Source organism: Fopius arisanus, unplaced genomic scaffold, assembly GCF_000806365.1.
Source record: "Fopius arisanus strain USDA-PBARC FA_bdor unplaced genomic scaffold, ASM80636v1 scaffold00005, whole genome shotgun sequence".
Lineage (NCBI taxonomy): Eukaryota > Metazoa > Arthropoda > Insecta > Hymenoptera > Braconidae > Fopius > Fopius arisanus.
In genome coordinates, this window is record NW_011887744.1 from 2,319,775 (window position 1) to 2,342,244 (window position 22,470).

The 22,470-nt window shown below is 36.2% G+C and overlaps 5 protein-coding genes across 6 annotated transcripts in view; 3 read left to right on the plus strand and 2 right to left on the minus strand.

Moving 5' to 3' along the window:
- Positions 1 to 8: 8 nt before the first annotated feature.
- On the minus strand, positions 9 to 10,689 carry LOC105273551 (probable splicing factor, arginine/serine-rich 6). The gene is made up of 9 exons (XM_011316046.1): positions 10,547 to 10,689; positions 9,951 to 10,167; positions 9,674 to 9,754; positions 9,141 to 9,188; positions 8,575 to 8,622; positions 6,203 to 6,289; positions 4,692 to 4,913; positions 3,844 to 3,936; positions 9 to 771 (listed from the first exon to the last, which is right to left on the minus strand). The coding sequence occupies exons 2-9, from the start codon at positions 10,157 to 10,159 to the stop codon at positions 675 to 677; spliced, it is 885 nt and encodes a 294-aa protein (XP_011314348.1). The 5' UTR covers positions 10,160 to 10,167; positions 10,547 to 10,689; the 3' UTR covers positions 9 to 674.
- Positions 10,690 to 10,877: 188 nt separating this feature from the next.
- Positions 10,878 to 13,484, minus strand: MED18 (mediator complex subunit 18). 2 transcript variants are annotated; one of them, XM_011316023.1, is made up of 3 exons: positions 13,382 to 13,484; positions 11,801 to 12,018; positions 10,878 to 11,531 (listed from the first exon to the last, which is right to left on the minus strand). In XM_011316023.1, exons 2-3 carry the CDS (start codon positions 12,004 to 12,006, stop codon positions 11,081 to 11,083), a joined length of 657 nt encoding a protein of 218 aa, XP_011314325.1. In that variant the 5' UTR covers positions 12,007 to 12,018; positions 13,382 to 13,484; the 3' UTR covers positions 10,878 to 11,080. The 2 variants fall into 2 exon arrangements, with proteins under 2 accessions (XP_011314325.1, XP_011314324.1); XM_011316022.1 differs by lacking the exon at positions 13,382 to 13,484 and adding an exon at positions 12,322 to 12,556.
- A 1,684-nt stretch (positions 13,485 to 15,168) lies between these two features.
- LOC105273528 (facilitated trehalose transporter Tret1) lies at positions 15,169 to 18,666 on the plus strand. The gene is made up of 4 exons (XM_011316024.1): positions 15,169 to 15,322; positions 15,915 to 16,482; positions 16,795 to 16,990; positions 17,245 to 18,666. The coding sequence occupies exons 1-4, from the start codon at positions 15,196 to 15,198 to the stop codon at positions 17,899 to 17,901; spliced, it is 1,548 nt and encodes a 515-aa protein (XP_011314326.1). The 5' UTR covers positions 15,169 to 15,195; the 3' UTR covers positions 17,902 to 18,666.
- A 482-nt stretch (positions 18,667 to 19,148) lies between these two features.
- On the plus strand, positions 19,149 to 21,078 carry LOC105273529 (uncharacterized). The gene is made up of 6 exons (XM_011316025.1): positions 19,149 to 19,239; positions 19,456 to 19,745; positions 19,831 to 20,417; positions 20,537 to 20,641; positions 20,705 to 20,863; positions 20,998 to 21,078. The coding sequence occupies exons 1-6, from the start codon at positions 19,181 to 19,183 to the stop codon at positions 21,046 to 21,048; spliced, it is 1,251 nt and encodes a 416-aa protein (XP_011314327.1). The 5' UTR covers positions 19,149 to 19,180; the 3' UTR covers positions 21,049 to 21,078.
- A 556-nt stretch (positions 21,079 to 21,634) lies between these two features.
- Positions 21,635 to 22,470, plus strand: part of LOC105273552 (uncharacterized) — a 1,144-nt gene continuing 308 nt past the window's right edge. The window contains exons 1-3 of the mRNA XM_011316047.1: positions 21,635 to 21,713; positions 21,929 to 22,218; positions 22,305 to 22,449. Of these exons, the coding sequence (XP_011314349.1) occupies positions 21,652 to 21,713; positions 21,929 to 22,218; positions 22,305 to 22,449 (497 nt within the window). The 5' untranslated portion in view covers positions 21,635 to 21,651. The remainder of the gene's footprint in view (positions 21,714 to 21,928; positions 22,219 to 22,304; positions 22,450 to 22,470) is intronic.

Consider the following 22,470-nt stretch of genomic DNA (forward strand, 5'->3'; position numbering starts at 1 on the left):
TGCGAAAATATATGCATTACAGATTTATTTCCAATCTTAAATCGATAAAAAGTATAAAATAATGAATAGAACGTAAAACGTCAGAGTTTCGTGTAACTCGACGTTATTCCACCTAAATTTATCTCCAGATCTAACCAAAATAAATCATCAATTGGTTGAGCATCGTTAAATCAAATGACCAATGAAACTCTCACTCGTACAAATATTACATTTATCTCATCAATAGTAATTAAGCTCATGAAAAATTATTCGTACATTTGCCATTGAATTCGTTTGTCTTCAATAATGCAAATTAGCTATTAGCACAAGTCCAGTGATGCACGATTAAACTCACACAAGTCGAACGACTCATTTACAAATTAATCGCGTGTTAATGCCAAGACAAGCTGGTCTGAAGCGGATATTTTCGTTATCTCTTCTCGCTTTTCAATAAATCTTGTTCATGATCTATTTGTATTTTTAGTGAACATAGTGACAGCAGTTTATATACAAATAAAACAATATTAATCTGATGTTAACGCCTCCTAGAATTCATCGAGATCATCTTCTTTGTTGTCACCTAACTGTAATTAATTTTTAAGAAATACATAGTTAATGGAATCGTTCAATTGATTGTTAGTTCGGCTAAGGAAATTCGTGGGAATTCTTTTTCTTTTTTGGTGGATTTTTGGGAATTATCTGTACCGTCTATCACGTGAATCAGAACGAGAGCGGCGGTCTCGGCTGCGGCTGCGAGTCAGAGATCTTCTGCGTGGACTGCGTGACCGAGACCTAAAAATTGAAAAAGCATTTTATTACCCCGTCTATGAAAATCCTAAATACGTTTATTAATATTTTCACTCTTCTGTTGCATCTCATTGTCGATAATTTGAGTCATCGATAAGGAAATATGAAAGAGTCTGAGACTGCTAACAAGACACAACAGAATAAATAAAGCTCACTTGAGTGTCACACATATGTAAAAATTGACTAATTCCTAATTTCCTAGTACTCCGGGGTAAATAACTATTAGAAATAGTAATGACAAAATACGTATTGACATCTCACCAATAAATTAATGAAAAAACAAGTGAAAAACTCAGAAGAATAAATAAACGGTGAAAAAACTTAATTGTTATTGGCTCAGTAACAAAGTGGTAAGCTCTCATTCGAAAGTTGTTAATTTATTTTCATCGTAATGAGCGACCTTAGAAAAGAATGTTGAACAATAAAGAACTGTCGCTCATCATTTTTTTCTCAAATCTCAACCCAGCAAGATATAAAATATTAGTAGTGCCGAAAAATTGGAAAAGTTTTGCACAGTATCTCGGAATCTAAGAGTGATAACGATGATTTTCGTATCATCATTGGACCCAGAGATATAAAAACTGCCAACTGCAAACTGTATTGTCACCACTCAGCTACTGAATTAGCACTCAAACTCAATAGTTTCAACAAATAATAGATGTTTTATACATGTACGTATGCAGATATCATATATTAACAATAAAGTCTGCGTTAGTTCCTTTTGCTCATGATTTCCAACGCTAAATTCACCAAATATTGATTCAATTCCTTTTCGTGTGTCTAATGAGATCGGGGAAATCACCAGCGGAGAGGAACTCAGCGCGCCGACAAAACAATATCAAAGGAAAAACTAAAAAATTATAATAAAAAACATTTGAAAATCGGTGAAAATACCAGACAACTGTGAACATGTGGTGGTGGTTGGTGGTGGTGGTACTTGGTTGGGTGGTGGGATGGTTGTGTAGGTGATTCATTTTGGCTTTGCTCGATCGAAGAGAAGTGGCGGTCGCATATTGGTTCAGCTAAGTTAAACTGTGATGGTTGACGAGGTAGCAGTAGTAGAAGTTGGGAGACGATAGCGCGTCGTGATTTATTACTATCGAAGATTGTTTTTTTTTTGTTTTCGTTTGCTAGATATTTTTTTTTTATTATATTTCATATTTCGCGTTGAGGCGTATCGATGGGTAACGATGAGCTCCTAGATGGGCCTAGAAGATTGCTGATAGACCGGAGTAGATATTTGAAGGGCAACTGACGGTACCGACGGACAGCAGCGGGCTGTCAATGTGACGGACGACTTGGCTCCTAGTGGTGATTCTGGTTGGTGACTGATGGTGAACTTGGTTGGGAGGTTAGTGGGCAGGCAGGCTATTTTTTTTTTTCAGTTTTGATTGCTAGACTTGTTTTTCGATATTTATGGCTCTATATTTTTTTTTGTTCACGGTGGCTGTAGTAGTAGTAGTAGCAGTAGTAGTAGTAGTAGTAGTGGCGGGGAGACGAGCAGAGCTAGGAGCTGACACTGGTAGAATCTGCAAACGTCAGGTTTACCAATATAACTATCATACGTTATCATACTCCTTGCTACTATTCCGCAAAATAATATTATGATATTTGCTCTTATTTTTCTCATGTTACTTGATAGATGTAGTTTATAATTGTCACTCTCAATTAGCAAATCATAACTATTGAATTATCCTAGACTGCCCACTCTAATGCATTTATGGAAGAGAAATCAGATTGTAGGTTGGTCGAATAATCTCACTTCATTCTTCGACATTATTCTAGAATTGTCCTGATTTTTTAAATTTCATTGCGAATATGATGGATAATTCACATTATAAGTAATGGACAAATTATAGAAACCAATTCCGGTTTGGAAGAAAATGACTTGCTTAAGTACGTATGGCCTTAGTAGCAAAGTGGTAAAATCGGTTGAGTCTGGTTGATGGTGAAGTTAAAGAAACGTATTTGATAATTCAACCAGAATCAAATTACACTATTAATTCAAATATCTTTAATCACCAAATTCATTTACTTAATATAACATTAGTCAAATTATATTTTTAATTACCACTTTGTCCACTGAATTATAATCCAAAATAATATAAAAATAAAAATAATGAATAATGAGTAAACATACACTACTTTCGTCTTCCATCTAATACGATAAATTCAAACCATTGTTTTGAGAATTGACACTTCAGTTTTCTTATGCTCAACCACCCATTGCTTAATTAATTCTATGAACATAAGACATTCTTTATATACCGAGGATAGCTGTACACTCATCTCACAACTCAGTGTTAATAAAGTGTGTAAATTAGTGGCTCAGCGTGCAATATACCACCATTAATTAAGCAATTCTACATACACCCCTGCATGGAGGAATGGCTCACGTTGTTCACCTGCAAGACCTTAAAAACGTCTACCAACCGGATGAATAAAATTAAATTACCTGGAGTAACGGTCGTATGGCGAACGCCCAGAACTCCTCGATGTCGACCTAAGGAAGTAAACAATGGATAAACGAATTATGAGGATCACATTCCACCGCTTGTCCAATCGTTCCCTGAGGGAAAGAATTATTACCAGTCTTACCTGGAGTATCGATCTACTGATCTCCCACGAGGACTTCGAGACCTGGACCTATAAATTTTGTAAAGAAATATCAAGAGTACAGAGAGAGTACCACAGAAGAACTATCTACTGAAAATTTATGATGAAGAGATTATTCTTTAGTGATGATTTAGTAGTGGAGTGATAAATTAGTGTGAAAGGATTGTCATACTGAGAGAACAAATTAATTATTTTTTTAGTGCAATTAATTAATCTCCTGTTGATATGCACAATCTACGTGAGCTTAATTTCAGCTTGTCGGTCGTATAAAGAATGTCCATCAAGATATGTGCTAAGTAGTCTAATCGTGCATTCTCAATAAAATTAAAATTACATACATTTCGATTATACCTACTTGCAAGAAGTCGCGAACGATTTTATTCGCCCGCTTGGCTGGCTGGAAATTTCAAGTATCGAGTGAATTTTTTTAGCTTTACTGACCTTGAGTATCTGGGACCTGCACGACGTCCACCACCACCTCGACGACTACGACCCGAGGACATTTCAACCCTCACTCGTGTCCCACAGCAACGTCTGCATTGAAATGAATCTCTCATTATTCTATTCTTGGATTTTCACTCTATCTTGTTGTATTATTGGAATTGCAAATGGGGAAGGGGAGTGATGTCCTTGCGTGCGAGACAGAGAAGAGGGGGAGGTAATTTAATCAAATTACTTTTGCATTTGTACTGTGTGGTGTAGTACACTTTGTAGATATTGAATGCAAATGAAAGTTCATTCTCAGTTTTATGCCATCAATTTTTCTGTAGTTAATTATTCTGATGAAGGTGGAATTTTCCTTTTGTAAACATGAAGAGTAAATAGAGTAGAAGGGATTAAAGGGGGTTCTTCCATCAAAGATAGCGGGACAAGGGTTTTAATCCCTCGTGATGCTACTTCAAAGACTATTTGATCGGTATTATCATATTCGGAGCGATAAGGCCTTCGAGTCGTAATTGTTCACGAAGGATAAATGTAAGGTTTCTTCTTCCATGGAACGATATTTACAGATTTCGTCTGATGGGAATGAGAAAATTTCAACTCTGACAGGTTGGAAGACGTTCTGTAATTCTCATTGAATATTTTTCGCCGTCTAACTGGAAATGATAAAATGTCTTTCCGATTTCTACCCGGAACGTTGAATTGTTTAAATAATCAATTCATCACAGAAATTAGATTATGACCAATAGGCCAATTAATTGCTCTGAAATGTTGTTCTCCCAAGTACAATAAAATTGTCATGTGACATACTCGCTCATTGTTTATCTAGTGTTCTTGAAATTACTCACTTTCCATGGAGTCCTCTAACAGCGTCCTCGGCATCCCTGGGATCTTCAAACTCAACAAATGCAAAACCTGGTGGATTTCTCGCAACCCAAACATTCCTCAGTGGTCCATACTGACTGAATGCATTCTCAATCTCGTGTTTACTCGCACTACTTCCAAGATTACCGACGTAAACTTTACAAGACAAATCCCACTCCCGATAGCGTGACATCGTGATTTGGAGCCTGAATAAAATAACAACTCACATAATTTATCTACACAAGTTCCTTCCACCGACAATTATCACATCCTGATTAAGATGAAAAATTCCCAGAGATTCTTTTAATTTTTCATTCAAAAAATGGATAATTTCTAGGAGAACTGACATGAATCCAACGAATCGACCGAAAGGGCGTGAATTTTCCGACGATTATTACAGGCCACGCTAGTCACTAATTTTGCTGGAACCAGGTCTGTTCACCACTTGACGCTCCAGACACCGACATAATTTTATGAAATTTAACTAATTTGGAAGTAAGGGAACACTGCACTTACCTTTGTCAAACAACAATAAACTGGTTACTCAACGAATTAAAATTATAATGAGAGGTGACAGTGAACACTTGCTGATACCGCCTGTCTAGGTACACTGAGGTGTACTCCATACGCAGAAATGCGACAAAATGGTGGTCGTTCCCTCACATCAGTTTTACCCGTTTTACCTCTCTTTCTCCCACTATCTCTGGCACTGGCCTTCGTATTGAAACTGGCAACTGCGCACTTGAAGTATAGATACTAGTCTCATGTCCTTCTCCTCACCCCTTTTTTTTCACCACCTATATTTCTCCACTCGTACATTCCTATATTTTTGGAAAGAATTTCAAGAGAATTCTGTTTCATGACAGAGGTACAAAAAATAATGTTTAAAAACTAAGAAAAACCAATCAAGATATATACTGAATTTATTTGAAATCTCCAGTTAATTGTTACAGTATAAAATGAGATGTACAGCACATAAGACCATTATTTCTCTCATTATTGTACCTCTTCACTATCGTTCTTGATGTGTCACGCTGTCATCTGGCAATGGAATAAACTCCACCATTTATTCGATTTTTACATCAGCTCACTCATTATTAAAATGGAGTGGGATTCCCCGAGGGAAATTATTCACACTTATTCTTACAAATTTATCGCTCTAATATGATTCCAAAAGTAATGGGTAACATATTTCTTCTATTTCATCTCAAATTACTTCGCATTTCGACTTATAATAGTCGTATACCTTCTTCAAAAACGACCACAAAATTCACGTGTAAAAACTATTTAAATTAATTAGTTTAATCGCTAATCGTCAGCAGTATGTATGTGAAGTTAATGCATACATAGTCAATGGTAATTCTTTTCTTTTCCTTTTTCATCTCCTCATGTTAAGTCCCACAGTGTTTTTAATCGGAGTACCACTTAACTGCGAATAATTAAATTCCCTGCTGTTATTCTGAATATTACGTTGTTGTTTAATTAATATCCTTACCGTCTGTCTCGTGAGTCAGAACGAGAGCGACGATCTCGGCTCCGACTGCGGGTTAGAGACCTTCTGCGAGGGCTACGAGAACGTGACCTAAAAGTTAACAAAAGAAACGGAGTTCATTATTTATGAAATTTAGAGCGATTACTGACATTGTCGTTGAACTTCCCAATCGTGTTTCTATCTTTCGAATTTACAGTTATCATTTGTCATTCCTAAATTTTTGGATGACCATTAATAAGACAGAAACGCGACTGGTGACAGTTCAGATAGAGATAGATCGTACAAGGCGGTGTGGTAATCGATTTAGGACTAGTTCCTATTGGCTCCTAAGGGGTAATAGTTTAAAATCAGTGGGACGTTATTTATCGTCGATAATATCTCACCAGAGAATCGATCCCAACCAACAACTATAGGGTTTCAATCAATTGCTTTTTAGTTGAATTAACAAAAAGATGAAATTAAGAGATGAAATCAAATAAAATCTTTCAAATTTTCTTTACTTGACTGATAATTCATGTTTTAGTTGAAGAATGGAAATTATCTGAGCTAATGAGTCGACAACGTACAATTTTTATTTTGCTTTCTGAATTACTTTCCCATGATTAATTCTGTGAAAATTCTTGCTCATAAATTCCCTTAATTTTCTCCGCTGCATCTCTTCATTAATTGTAATAATTAAGAAAATTCTTATTAAAATTCCAATCTAAATTGTTAACCGTTTGATAAAAATTATTCAATTTGTAAATTTTATAGAATAAATATACCACGAAGAATTCCTCATTAGCCCAGTAAAATCTAAAAATAAAATAATAAGAAGAATAAAATAATAAGAATTTTTGAAAATGGGTGAAAATACCAGACAACTGTGAACATGTAGTGGTGGTTGGTGGTGGTTGGGTGGTGGGATGGTTGTGTAGGTGATCATATTGGCATTGCTCGATGGAAGAGAAGAGTGGCAGTCGCATATTGTTCAGCTAATATAAACTGTGATGGTTGAGACGAGTAGCAGTAGAAGTTGGGAGGCGGACGCGTTGATCGTATATTTATCGAAGATCATTTGATCGATAATCGCGCTGAGGCTGATTTGTAGGACGGGTACGATGAACTCCTAGTTGGCCTAGAAGATTGTAGCACCGACGTAGTTATCATTGGCATTTATTACTTTAGTTTAGGTTCGAAACTAACTGAGGTGACTGACGAACAGCAAGAGGTGACTAACGGACTGTCAATGTGACGGACGACTTGGCTCCTATTCGGTGATTCTGGTTGGTGACTGATGGTGAAGTTGGTTGGGAGGTTAGTGGGCAGGCAGGCTATTTTTTTTTTTCAGTTTTGATTTCTAGACTTTTTGTTCGATATTTATGGCTCTATATTTTTTTTTGTTCACGGTGGCTGTAGTAGTAGTAGTAGCAGTAGTAGTAGTAGTAGTAGTAGTGGCGGGGAGACGAGCAGAGCTAGGAGTTGACACTGGTAGAATCTGCAAACGTCAGTTTTACCAATATAACTATCAAATGTTATCATACCCCTGGCCACTATCCGCAATATGATTTCATGACAATTTTCCATTATTCCTTTTTATCTGGAGTTATTTAGCAGTGAGGGGTGAAATTGGTTGAAAGGATAAAACGATAATGAGCCTTCACTTCAGCTTTTATTTACTGAACTGACGTTTCTCGATTCTCAACAACTCCACATTTGTTGGTGAATAATATTTTCAACACTTTCAGGGTATCCCAGTACTTTCGGATTCTTTCATTCAAATTGGTTTCTATGTCTGCAGCGAAATGAGAGCGCCCATTTACATTCGCGTTTTGAAAAAGATGTATACAATAATTAGACAATTTCAGTTCAATTTTCGACGAAATGGAGATTGTCTCAAAATTTTATTAGGAATCGATTTCATGCAGAACAAAAAACAGTGTAGTTGGCATAATGTTGCATTCTAATCAATTTTTCTCTCGCGAGTGAATTTTATTCGATTCGATTGTATACCAAATTATGGAAACTATTCTAAAAATTGCACCTTCCTTGTATATCTCAAAGTTTTAGCGCTTCACACACACTATTTTCCAGCTAACTTTCCAGGTCGCCTTACCACAATCCGGCGAATGCGGTACGGCGATGGTTATGACTTTAAGCGGAGTTATATGAAATTTCATTTGTACCGAAAATGTTTCGTCTTATTATCCACTTGAATTTCATATTACGAGCAAGCATAATGGATTTCACTGGATATCAAGAAAAAAATTGGCAAAATATTTTAAGTTATTGGAAACAGTACATACTCATTTCCTCAGCTGACCGGGCATTTCAACTAAACAATGCTGAAATACAAAGTGACGAAAATGAAATTGCATTATTGAAATTACTATTACCTGGAATAGCGATTCACTGGAGATCTCTTGGGACTCTTTGACAAGGACCTGAAGAAAGAATAAAATAACAGAAGAAATATTAATCATAAGTTCTATCCTTCATCCCATGTTTTCGTTTATTCTATCGCCTATAAAACCTATCATTTTGAAATTTTGAATCCTATCTTGAGCTGTATCATTTTATTCAGACTTACAAATAACACCCGAAACTACTTGATTTTTTTAATTAAAAGAATCCATTTTATAATAGTTTTTTTTCTATTATGTGAATGTAATCATTATTACGGGAAAGTATTTACGAATAACCGAACTCAGTTGCGAATTTGTTGCGCTTCATCCCACAGTTTCACTATCAAGTGGAAGTTTCGTAAAAAGAGACGACCGTACCTGGACACGATTTTTCTCATGTCACCTGGAGTAGGCGATACGAAGGGAGGGATTAGAAAGTTGGCTGGAAATTTGTGTGTGAACGCACGAGGAAGAAAAAAATGTAATCGTAACCGTTGTGCAAAATATGAATGACGCAGATTATTTAAAATCTGAATCTGATAGAAATGATCTCTTACCTTGGATATCGACCAATGGATTTCCTTCGAGGACTGCGTGACCGAGATCTAAACAAATTTGAAAACAAACGGATGCATCATCAGGCCGAATGTAATCACTTATTTCGTATTGAAAGAGCAATGCAAAATGATGCCGATAAATGATAATTATCCATTGGTAAATTTCCTGTTGTCTTGGGGGGTTCAGAAAAAAATCTAATAATCAAGTGGAAAATTACCGCGGAAGTAATTTCAAATAATTTCACTGAAGAAAATTGTCGGGAGATATTACTCCAAGAATTTGATGACCATTCCATTCATTTATCTGATCAGAGATAAAAAATTTTCATATTCTATAAATAAAACACTCGAGGACTGAGAATGTGAGACGAGTTCAACCTATTCTTGTCGCATTAACTTATCACGTCATCCTTATCACACGAATGATAATTTTTCTATCTAAATATACGTTTTCCGAGAAATATAGTCGACGTCAAAAGATATAAAATATGTAGTTGAAAAAAATTGATAGACAGGACTTTCACCTGGAGTACCTAGGACCTGCTCGACGTCCACCACCTCGACGACTGCGACCAGAGGACATCTCAACTCGTACACGTGTTCCACAGCAACGTCTATAAGCAAATTTAAATCAGACTATTATACCCAATAAAAAAAAATCTACCAAAAATTTCGCATTTCTAGATATTTTCGAATAATCATTTACCTATGATGAATATTATTCAATCAGATATTCAATTATTCATTTTTTCGATTCAGCCTATTTTTGATCATTATTTGCTTGTGAAATAAATCGAATGCAATACTTACGTTCCATGAAGGCCTCTGACAGCATCCTCGGCGTCTCTGGGATCTTCGAACTCAACAAATGCAAAACCTGGGGGATTTCTTGCCACCCAGACATTCCTCAGAGGCCCATATTTACTGAAGACATTCTCAATCTCATGTTTACTGGCACTGCTTCCTAAATCGCCCACGTACACCTTGCACGAGAGGTCCCACTCGCGGTAACGCGACATTTTTCAATCTGCAACGCAATAAAACGTTCCATTTTTAATTATTTTTAAGGAATCCACTGTTGATTGTTGAGGAAAAAGTGAGAGCCTTTTCCGCCATTTTCAGAATAAGGTGATGGGGATGAGAAATTGGTTTTCTAAAAATATTATGCACTGTAGGGGTAAAAAATAATCTTGCTTGCTTCTCGCTTGTTTTATAATGTCAAGAATGATTAGTTTCCAGCCTTGGCGGTTCTATTTTTGAGGATATTTTTCTCCTCGTGTGTGAAATGGAGTAACAATAGGTGTTTCAAAGCACTGGTGACGAAATCTTTTTTCTTTTTTTTGGATTTACCCGGGGCTGTTTATATGAATATCGAAAATGAATAAAATTTTTACTGTTTTACATACTTTATTATTTTATGGAGAGTAATTGCCAACTTTTATCGAGAAATTAGAAAAAAAAAAACGTTCACTGTGGCAGCAGAATGTAAAATGGCAGCTACTCCACACTATGTACTTTTGATCGCTGGTAGAATTATGGGAGCGACATTTGTCGATACGACGCTAGAAAAATATGGCAACGTTGTATTATCTTAACAATTGCAGCGGGAAATTTGAATTCTTCACACTGGGATTGGAGAATGGATTTATTGATTCGAGAGAATTTACATTAATTTTCTATATAATCATTTCTCGTTCATCAACTCCTCGTAATCAAGTGAATAAAGAAGAGAATATCTTTCAGATTTTTTCCAGTTTATTAAAATAATTTTTTCTCGGAGATGATACCATCTCGTATGAATGACACCCATTTCCCCACAAATTCCTCATTTTTATGCTATTTTCGATGATTTATAAATATTTGTAAGCAAATTCGATTCAATTGATTCCTCACAAACACGATCTCACTCTCCAGTCGATTTTAGAACGAAGATTAGAAACTCAATGCACAAGTCTTTTATAATCAATTTTCTCTAACTGCACAAGAGGCTTCAATTGTTCGGCAAATATCCTCATATCTTCAGCAATAGCGTCTTGTCCACTGGGAGCGAGAACACTGAGTTCCACTAGGTAACTCTGGGAGATGGCTTCAACCTGGTCTGGTAGTTTACCCTGTCCCATTTTGAATATTTTGGACACTGTGATCTTCATCCTTCCTTTTCGAAACATGTATCCACGGAGGATGTATTCGAAATCGAGTCTGCATCCTAGTTCTGTGAGAAAGTCGACGACTGTGTTGCTGGTTCCGATGTCAATGCTACTGCGAACTATCGTGGGTCGAGATTTGTCTCCTAGCTCAGGTTGCCCAATGTACCTCAACTGCCAGGGCATGTCTGTACAATCTAAGGCCCTCCTGACACGAAGAAGAAGTGGTTGCTCTGGTGGTGGACCCCTGAAAAAAACAAACGGAAACTAATGATGCATCGAACATTAATTATATTTTTTAAAAATGAATGAATGAATTCAAAGAAATTAATAAATAATTTAAGCATAAGGCTTAATTAATTGTAAATATCTTGAAATTAATACTCAGGGAAAAAGAGTAGTTTACGAAAAATGATTTGTATAAATTTTCTGTCTGGATAATTTTTTAATTTGGTAGAAGCTCCGGGATAGATGAGGTGGATATAAATTTTGGGGAGTCATTATTGAAATAATTACTTTCTAATGCTGAAGCACATTTCATGGTCATGAAAGCCTTCAGGTCCACTGTCGACGTTGTCACAGAGTCCTCGGAGACGTTGAAGCAAAATCTCAACAGCACTGTCCAACACTGAACCCTGGAGTAAATACTCTTGATTCGGGATAATATTGGATTTTAATGCTTGCGTGAGATTATCAATAGCATTACTCGTTGGTGCACCCATTATCCTTATGTCCTACTCGAGAAATAGAGAAAGGTAACATTTTTTAATATCAAATTCAATGTAAAACGAAAACTTCAAAAATACTGAAAGTCTTGATCACAAATTCTTTAATCGTAAACAATAAAATAAATATCGAAGGAAATAAATTAATTATGTACGTGTAAATGGAACTTTTTATATTAATTTCGCACAATATTACTGATAGGTAAATAAATTCTGTGATTTTACGTCTTTTAAATCATTATAAAACATGATCGACGAGAGGTTAACTCTCTAACGACGTCAAATTTTACATTTAAAGAGTAATCCACTTACGGTAATAAATGCAACACGTAGACACGTTTCACTGTGATGGCTAAATGAGAAATTTTTATAGAAATAAATCAATTACAATCTCCCGGAGTATTTGTTTACATCTGTGATGGAAAATCTGAGGAATTCTGCGGTGCCGGTTTCTGGTACATAGGTGCTAGCCATGAAGAATAGAGTAGACTCTATTCTTCATGGTGCTAGCAAAGAGGATTGACTAAAGTAGAGGCTTCGTTCTGGGGGTTTGAGTGACCCCAGCGGCATCGTAGTACTGCACCACAAGAGAGGGAGGGCACCACACGCAATGGGGGTGTCTACCCGTCAGCCGACGGGGTAAATTTTACCCCTCGATTTAAAATACTTCATTACGATTGCCATAAATTTACGGTTTTATGTGAAACACTCTATATTATATACTAAAAAGCAATTGTTTCGATTTTCCCGAAAAAAATGCCATTTCAGGCAAAGCATTGAAAAATATATATATACATATATTTTTGAGGGAAACTTACGCTAGATTTCCCCCTCGGAATCGACATGGACCGATAAACAAAAATTTCTGGGAAATTTGAATGATAATTGTACATAAAACTAAGATGTATTGTAGGAGGAAAATGTAAATAAATTTCGTATTCAAGTGATTCTCATCAAAATTAATTTCTCTGTGCGCAGAATGGTAATTCAGTTAGAGGAAAATTTCCGTAACTCTGCAATAATGTGTTTCAATGAGCAATAATTCTCCAGTGTCATGATGCTTCCGATAAATTTTCTAGAAAATATTTGATATGCAAATCTTTTCAAATTATAGTAGAACTCACATAATTTAAACGTTCCTTTTTTAACTTATGCTATGAACATTGTAATCGCCTTGCCTACTTAACAAAATGAGTCAAATATGTTCTCACTAATAAATCTATCTCTCGGTTTACTTTCCCGTTCATCAATCCTTATGCAATTAGTCAGGGAAAAATCGGCACGTGCGTCGTTGGGAAGAGGAAAATCGCCGTATATTTACACACGAGAGATCAATAATAATTATACCACTTGATAAGTGATAATCACTTACGAAAAGGATTTCCCTCAGACATCAATCCAGGAATAATTACTTTGCCGACGACTTCACACCAGCAATTTCTTCGAAAACGTCTTCGAGCTTGTATAACAAACATTACGCCACCTCCAGTGCCGTCAATGAATAATTACCAACTTATTACATTGACGGCATCCTAAGTACGATCTCTTCGGCATTGTTTCCTCCTTTAGGCGCCGTAGGAGTTGCTTTTTCCTCAATCGCACTGAAAGTGAGGAAAACTGCAATGACTGGGGACGTTCATCCTATTTTTTCTTTGATCAATACACGAAATGGGGATTCCCTGCCATTTCTTTGATTATTCAATCAATAAAAAAATATAACAAAAAACTGTACATATTTTATTCTATAAAAGTGGTGGATCGTGGTGATCCTGTAGCGAGCGCAGAAATTTTTCTGAGAAATTTTTGAAAAATAGTTAAAACGTTTTCTTTAGAGAGATTTTCGGAACGTTTGCCCACTGAAAAAATTAACAGTTAAATACGAGTTCTTGAAGATAATTTATGAGGTACTCCAATCGGGTAAATTACGAGATTAAGAACGTAAATTACGCCACTAAAAACGTAAATTACTATAAATTATGAGGCTCTAACTCGTACATTAGGTTTCTAATCTCACAACTTTACGTTTAAAATTTTTGTTTGTATGAATTATTCAAATGTTTTTGTGGAAATCCTGTGCATAGAGAACAGCCTTCGAAATTAATGTTTCTGTCTATGAATATCATTCGGAATAATATCGTATTTTCATCATTGATGTAAGAAAAATCCGAATTTGAATACCACTTTTGGAAAAATCGATTATCAATATTCACTGTCCACAATGCGGTATTCAATAAAAAGTGATTTCAACGCCTCAACGACGTATTAAATATCATGAAGACCTTGAGAAGCCGTAGAGTAAATAGGTGACAGGAAAATATTTTTCCACATATTTTTCCAACGATAAATTTCGGTGATTACGTTGATGTCATCGAGCTATTGATTGTTTTTCGTCTCTTCCACAATGAAAAAGAGTAATTGAGTGAATGAAAAAATCACTTGTTCCTGCGAATTCATGACTCGGGAATTTCCTTAGTAGAAATTTTCGGCACTTCACAGATTCCACTCTAAAATAAAAGAGATAGAAATTAAATCGATTTAAATGAAGTTAAACATCACTTCGTTATCTCGAAATTGGATTTCATTTTACCTCCGTATTCTCTGTCAATCACAACTTACGTCTTTCGAAATGATAATTTACGCATTCGAAGATCGCTAATTACCGTCCTGCAAACGTACTTGATGTTCTAATTAATTTCTCATTGTTCGGCGGAATATTTTACTCGAAAATTGACATGTATGGAGGTGTAGAATCATTTGAAATTTTATGAGGTAATAACAAATCCTCACCCTAACAATCCAATCAATCTCATAATAAATGAATGTTGTGATGTTCTCCGAAAGACACGATAACACGGTCATCCATCATATATCATGTTGCATGCTCATGTACATGCACTCAAACAACAACATGAAAGCACGTGAATATCCCGTACACATACCCTGTAAGCGATATTTTTCCGTCTTTCAAAATCAAATTTATCGTATTACCGATGATCCACCTCCATCGATGCTATCCGCGTAAGCTCAATTGTATGTTTCTCCAGCCGTGACCTTGTGATGATAATTAAATCTGAGAATTAGCATGAGGATTTATCAAATCAGTAATAGCAATAAAGGAAAAATTGGAAACCAGTTTTCCGGTCTCCCAATGTTGTCATCGCGCGAGAAAAACCGAGTGCAGTCGACATGAAAGAGTCTCACTCTTGTCAGTCCTCTTGCCGCATTATGATGGACAAGTCGAAGGTGATGAGTGATTATAGTAAATGTTCATCAGGTAGGAGCAGATGGCGTCAAACAGCTGCAGCTATAATTGGTGAGCAATATTTTAGGCAATTATCAATTTTAAAGCTGGTCCACTGCAAAAACTCATGAATCCCCTGAAGGCGCCGGTCTTCGCTTTATATTAATTAATATAATATAGTATTATTATTGATTAATAATTCCCCAGATCAGATTCGCGATTTGATTCCATCGATTGACATTTCCATTTAATTTATCAGAATTGCCTCAAATTTTTTTCCGTCAATTTTACGTTTCGATTCATCAATCAATTCAACGATTGATTTTTCCTAGAATATTTGATTGATTGTGAGATGATTTGAACAGAATAACGACGGATAAAAAAATAATCTCTCAAATCCCATTCCATCTTCAAAATTATTCGTGTATTTCCCTCAAAGTCTCCTCCATACACAATTTGTTATTGTTATTAGGGAAACATGACACGTGATTCTTGCTCGCAGGTTCTTAACAAACTTATCTAGAAATACTCGATAATTTTGAAGTGTTCATGGTAATCCATATATTCCATATGACAACCTGATAAAAATCTGTGAGCCTTGAAAATTCAGACAGTAATGTTTAAACTTTCAACAATGTTTTGAATACCGTTCGATTATTTGCAGCGAATTTGTCAGGGATAGCTGGCGGTATGCTGTCAGCCTGGACCGCCCCAATAATTCCTCAACTTTCCAAAGTGACAACTCCAGTCGGCACAGAACCGATAACCGAGAGTGAAATATCTTGGTTGGGCTCAGTAACAGGGCTGACATCACTAATTGCTCTGCTATTCTACGCAGTGGCAGTTAAGAGAATTGGTAATAGAATAATGGCATGGGCAATAGCTATTTCCGCTGCAAGTAGTTGGTTGCTCATATACTTTGCCGAGAATTTCTATTACCTCGTGGTGGCCCGCGGTCTTGCTGGATTCGTATGCGGAATAACATTTTCAATGGTACCAGTATATGTCTGCGAGATTGCTGATGATTCTATCAGAGGCCAGCTCGGAAGTTTCCTTTCCTTCGGCTTCAACCTGGGAACACTTGCCTCTTTCATTCTAGGTGCCAAACTGTCGTATCATGCTTTTGCATTGTGCGGACTAGTTGTTCCCATAGCTTTCATCATAGGTTTCATTTTTCTTCCTGAATCACCGATGCATCTTCTCAGAAGGGGACGCATCGACAGAGCTACCAGGTAATTTTTCCATTAACCGATTATTCAATCGTTCGTTCTGGATTTTTGCCGGTTTCTTACATTTTTTGGGAGAATTGAAGGATTTTTCTTTGTCATTGTATGATGATTCTTGGAGAATGACCTAGTACTCTAGGATTAATCTACACGAGAAGTGAAAAAAGGAAAGATAATCGGATTATCATTTATTGTGAAAATTTTATTATTTATATGCAAACTTGGAACTCGCTGAGTGTCACTTTGCATTATCGTTAATGATTTAAAACGCAGGAAATTATAGTACGCGTACTACAATTAATCACGTTTTTTATTCAGTTCTCTAATGTGGCTGAGGAACAACGATAAAACAACTGTGGATTACGAATTAATGCAACTTGAGCGGCAACTGACGAACAGCATCGGCAAGTCAGCCGGCTTGAAAGATTTATTCAGAGACAGGGGAACTTTCATGGCATTAATTATCTCTGTAACTCTATTCGCTGGTCAACACACGTCTGGATATGCTATTTTGGTAGGTCCCATCCATTGTCCAAGTATCAGGCATTAATTTAGTAAACAGAATAAATCAGGTTGATTTTTTGTTAGCATTTATTCATGGAAATTGATGTTTTTCCAATGTTTTTCCTCACTGCAACCGATTTTATTATCATTATTAAGTGCAGGAAATGTAAAATTTTATTATGATTTCTAAAAAGAGAGTGCGTATCCATAAAGAACATCTTGATTTTGTAATAGATGTGAACCATTTGTTTTTTAATCTTCCAGTTCTCATACACAACAACAATATTTGAAAAAGCCAAATGCTCGGTGGATCCTGACCTAGCGTCTATTATCATCGCAGTTATTCAAATCGTGGGTTCATGGACATCAACACTGACGATAGAGCGTCTAGGAAGGCGAAAGCTCGTCATAATTGCCTGCATGGGCATGATAATAAGTCACTTCGGTTTTGGAACATTTTTAGCCCTTCAGGCCCATAACTATGACTTATCATCGGTATCTTGGCTGCCCCTTGCCACAATGTCAATTTTTGCTTTAGCTTTCTGTGCAGGACTCGGTCCTCTGACATCAACCGTTGCATCTGAAATTTTCAGTGCTGATATCGTCAGTCTAGGGCTCTCAGTCTCCTTATCAACCGAATTCATTTCTAATTTTTTAACGACACTTGTTTTTCCCTCCATGAGTGCTACATTCGGCATGCACGTGAGTTTCTTCGTCCTTGCATTATTCACGGGATTCACACTCGTAATTACATTTTTCCTCTTACCTGAGACCAAGGGACGATCGAAGCTTGATATATTCGAAGAATTAAATGGAAAAACAAGGAAGCCTCAATTTATGGCTGTTCCACTCAACGAGGAAAGTGTTGAGAAAAATGAATTTATGCACCAAGCTATTGAGTGCAATGGATTGCCGGCTTGATTAAAAGTCACCGAGACAATTTTTCGTTTAATTTATCCTGATGTTGTAATGGGATTTACAATATTATTGAACAGTGGGTCTTTTAGGCATTTATACAAAAAAAATTGGATAATTTTAATTACAACTTCAGGATGAATGGGGGAAAGTTTCCTTCCGGAACAATGACCATTTATGGAAGTCTAACTGTATATCTGTATCTATATATCGTATCTACGCATGTAGCGAATGATCTGCATTGCTGACTCAGCCCGTTCGCGGGCGTCGTTAGATAATTAATGATTGTAATGAAGAAGTTTTTTTTTCTACTTTGATGTAATATCCACACGATAGCGTCTTTTTTACTATTCGGTGTGAACTTCAATGCACGGATTTTGAGCGCATTGGAGATGTCGATTGATAATTCATATCGATTTGATGCTATTAGTTTATCTAATTGTTCACAATTGAAATGAGAATGTATCTCAAGGCGGCTTCGATTCGTGTGATTTACATCGTGTTACGGAGTGATTCAACTTTTTTATAAACAATTTATAGGCATTTTTCAATAACTCATACATTTATGGTATGGGTTCAATTCGGGAAGAGAAATTGATTCTGCACTGAGATTTTCTGTATTAAACTTCAGAATCAGCCATTCTTTTTATCCACGTTGTTGCATTATAAGAATTATATCCAGTCACTGGATGGAAGAGTTTTTGTAAGTTATGTAATTGTTAAGGTATTAGATGATGTTGAATTAATAAAACAGATTGAAAGTATAATTAATTCAGAATTAAATAATTGTTTCTTACTCGAATCTTCAATTTTTGATCCGTTGAAAAATTCCTCTGGTAAATTTGCGAGAAATTTTTTTAGAGATCTTGGGTGATTAAAGGATTGAATGTTCAAATTTTATGTGTCTTGTATTTCATTTTTTTTTAACGCAAAAAGGGTAGAATAGTAGAATACTAAAGTTGGAATTTTTTTCACCTTTCGCCGCACTGAAAATTTTCCGATGGTAGAGTCGTGTTCAATAATTGATCGGGATTGGTATCGCGATATTGAAGTGAGATCTTCCCTGAGGGTGAACTCCGGAAAAGCAACAGCTGTTCATCAATTCCCCACGTCAATTTTCACAATTGCTGGTGAATTGTAAGAAAATTGCTTTCAACACTGAAGATATACCTGCGGTAAAGACTTTGTGAATAAAAAGTTGCATGAAAACTATTCAACTTATTTCTCACAATTCTGAAAAACTCTCAGCAGCTAGTTCTTTGCCATCAGCTTCGGAGGGTAAGTGATGGGAAATTCGTTGGGAAATCATCGCGCTCCATTAGGCGCTTCGCTTTTTACTTTACGGTGTGTATTTCAGTCTTTGTTACTGTATCAAATGAATCTAGTAGCAATATATACTGTTTAACAGTTTTGTTGAACATCGATTGGTATAATGAAATATTGGTTTGGGGAGAGAATGCCAAAAGATTTTTTAATCAGAAATTTAATTGCAAAGAGCCAAAAAAACACTTACAATCTTTCCACCATAAATCAATGAAATGAATGAAGGAAAAAATACAGATTCTGTGGTCTTTGGAGCTCTTCCGATGACTCTCACCCCATCAAAAAATTCATCTACCCAATCTACAGCATGGTAATGACATCTCTCATTTGGATCTTCATCGCTACGATATTGGGAGATTTATTCTCGAATTTTGAAGATTTGCTGGTAATCACAGATGACGGCTGCTTTCTGGCCGGGATATCTGTCATTGTCTTCAAGCACATCATATTCTGTCTTCGTCGTCGGGAAATTATTAAACTGATTCATGAAATCTATCGTCCGGTTGATTATCTCGCTAAGTCGTCAGGTACCTAAGTCTTGATACAAGTGTATATGCGTCCGGATTATGTACATATATTTTTCGATAAGTATTTTGAGTTAGCAAATTTCAGATGAAGGAGCGCTGATACTCGTAAAAGTGTCAACATTTTACGATGAGCTTCATTGCTATAGCTTTATCGGTATAGGATGTTGTCTAGTATTAGCTCTGGTAACAATAGTCCCAACGGACAACGGCAGTCTACCAATAAGAGCGAAGTATCCATTCGATTCAACGATTGAGCCACTGCACAGTATTGCATTTGTCATTCAAGCAAGTGCAGTTGCAACTGGTGTAGCTGGAATCCTGGGTATGGATGGAGTTGTCACAAGCATTTGTCGATACATCACACTACAATTAGAAATCTTGGGTTCAAATTATCGGCATTGTCAAACCAAATGGCCTCGTGGAGAAATCCACCTGTCGATTGGAAAACCAAAGAGTCGTGAGACTGAAATTAATTGTTTTATTCCTTTCAGTCCGAGGGAGGCTCACGAAGCGAATGATTCCTTTGTGAGACGTTTCAAGATATGTATACGACACCATCAGAGACTCATAAAAATTGTGAATAATGTCAATGTTGTATTTGGATCCAGTATGTTTTGTCAATTATTCGCAAGCTCTGCAATGATATGTTTCACTGGATTTCAAGCAGCTTTGGTGAGATATCTCACATCAAAAAGTTTTTCTCTCTGCACTTGTCCTCTTTCACTGGCAAAACCACTGCAAAATGTATTATTTTTACATTATCCTGGCCATAATAGTGAATTGTCTTTCAGGGCGCCAGGGAAAGCGCCAATTTGATTAAATTTGCAATGTACTGTGGAACAGCCTTCTCTCAACTGCTCTCGTGGTGTTTAATAGGAAATATGTTACTGCATGAGGTAAAAAGGCAATTATATCACCATTTTTCCGTCTTTCTTTGCATGATCTGCTTTTTCTCGTAGAGTCTCACTTTGACTAACAGCCAATGGCAATCTGGTTGGGAAAACGAACAATATTTCGACTTTGCGTATTTGATCATTTTTGCCATGGTACGTGGTAATAAGTCTCTGGAACTTAGAGCTATCAACTTTTATTCAGTGTCGATGGATACATTTATAGTGGTGAGTCCAAAATCTACAATTCAAATGAACCAGAAACTTAAAAAAAATAGAATTGTCTTCCGCTCGGATTTTATGGACATTTTTTTTTGTTTATGTATGGGATTTTAATTGCGGTTTTTTATGTTGCAATCCAGATCTTGCGAGCCTCGTATTCATTCTTCACTCTTTTGGTGACCGTCGTGTGAAATTTAACGTAACTATATGCATGAGGAAACAATAAATAAATAAAAATGAATTTTCGCCTGAATTTTGCCATTAATTGAGAGTATAGAATAATTTTTTTAATTTATACAAAAGAATTATATCAGTGTGGGTAAGGGACTTTCCTTCCGACATAGCGAGTATCAATCCGCTTTGCTGACTCATGCGTTCGCGGGCGTCGTTAAATCATTAATAATTCTAATGAAGAAATTTTTCCTATTCCGATGCAATATCTATGATATCCACAATAATAGATGAATAAAATTTGAATTTTTTTACCTTACGCCGCACTGAAAATTTTCCGATAGTAGAGTCGTATTCAATAACCGATCGAGGTTGATATCACAATAATGAAGTGAGATTTTCTGCGAGAGTCGACTTCGGAAAAGCAACAGCTGTTCATCAATTCTGCACGCCAATCTTCACAATTGCTGGTGAATTGTAGGAAAATTGCTTTCAATACCGAAGATATACCTCCGGTAAAGATTTTATGAATAAAAAATTTGAAGAAAACTGCTCAAGTTATTTCTCACAATTGTGGTAAACTGTCAGTAGTCAGTTCTTTGCTATCAGCTTTAGAGGAATAAATGATGGAGAATTTATTGGGAAATCGTCGACATCAACTGGGCGCTTCACTTTTTACTTTACGGTGTGTATTTTCATTTTTTTCACTGTATTAAATAAATTTTCTAGCAATATATATTGTTCAACGATTTTGTTGACGATCGATTGATATAATGAGATATTGATTTGAAGAAAGAATGCCAAAAGATCGTTTTATTGAGAAATTTAATATGAAAAGGCGGAAAAAACTTACGACTTTTCCTCCCCAAATCAATTAAATGAATCACGGGAAAAATATAGATTCTGTGGTCTTTGGAGCTCTTTCGATGATTCTCAACCCATCAGAAAATTCATCTACCCAATCTACAGCGCAATAATGACATCTCTGATTTGGATCTTCCTGGGAACGATATTGGGAGATTTATTCTCGAATTTTGAAGATTTGCTGGTAATCACAGACGACGGCTGTTTTCTGGCCGGGATATCTGTCATTGTCTTCAAGCACATGATATTTTGCCTTCGCCGTCGGCAAATTATTAAGCTAATTCATGAAATCTATCGTCCGGTTAATTATCTCGCTAAGTCATCAGGTACATAAGTACCTGATACAAGTATATATGTGTCAGCTTTATGTACATATATTTTTCTATGAATATTTTAAGTCAGCCGATTTCAGATGAAGGGGTGCTGATGCTCGTGAAAGTGTCAACATTTCACGGTCAACTCCAATACTACAGCTTCATCGCCATAGGATGTTGTCTAGTATTAGCTCTGGTAACAATAGTCCCAACGGACAACGGCAGTCTACCAATAAGAGCGAAGTATCCATTCGATTCAACGAT

What these genes read in the sequence shown, in the direction of transcription:
- LOC105273551 (XM_011316046.1), bottom strand. Translation starts at nt 10,159, where the DNA reads ATGTCGCGTTACCGCGAGTGGGACCTCTCGTGCAAGGTGTACGTGGGC. An exon ending in GTTAGAGGACTCCATGGAAA is followed by an intron (nt 3,937 to 4,691) that starts GTGAGTAATTTC and finishes ATTTCAATGCAG; the next exon opens with ACGTTGCTGTGGGACACGAG. An exon ending in GCAGGTCCCAGATACTCAAG is followed by an intron (nt 772 to 3,843) that starts GTCAGTAAAGCT and finishes TTCAATTTTTAG; the next exon opens with GTCTCGGTCACGCAGTCCAC.
- MED18 (XM_011316023.1), bottom strand. Translation starts at nt 12,006, where the DNA reads ATGGGTGCACCAACGAGTAATGCTATTGATAATCTCACGCAAGCATTA. An exon ending in ATGTGCTTCAGCATTAGAAA is followed by an intron (nt 11,532 to 11,800) that starts GTAATTATTTCA and finishes TGTTTTTTTCAG; the next exon opens with GGGTCCACCACCAGAGCAAC.
- LOC105273528 (XM_011316024.1), top strand. Translation starts at nt 15,196, where the DNA reads ATGAAAGAGTCTCACTCTTGTCAGTCCTCTTGCCGCATTATGATGGAC. An exon ending in AACAGCTGCAGCTATAATTG is followed by an intron (nt 15,323 to 15,914) that starts GTGAGCAATATT and finishes GATTATTTGCAG; the next exon opens with CGAATTTGTCAGGGATAGCT. An exon ending in CGCATCGACAGAGCTACCAG is followed by an intron (nt 16,483 to 16,794) that starts GTAATTTTTCCA and finishes TTTTTTATTCAG; the next exon opens with TTCTCTAATGTGGCTGAGGA.
- LOC105273529 (XM_011316025.1), top strand. Translation starts at nt 19,181, where the DNA reads ATGGGAAATTCGTTGGGAAATCATCGCGCTCCATTAGGCGCTTCGCTT. An exon ending in GCTTCGCTTTTTACTTTACG is followed by an intron (nt 19,240 to 19,455) that starts GTGTGTATTTCA and finishes GAAAAAATACAG; the next exon opens with ATTCTGTGGTCTTTGGAGCT. An exon ending in CTGGATTTCAAGCAGCTTTG is followed by an intron (nt 20,418 to 20,536) that starts GTGAGATATCTC and finishes ATTGTCTTTCAG; the next exon opens with GGCGCCAGGGAAAGCGCCAA.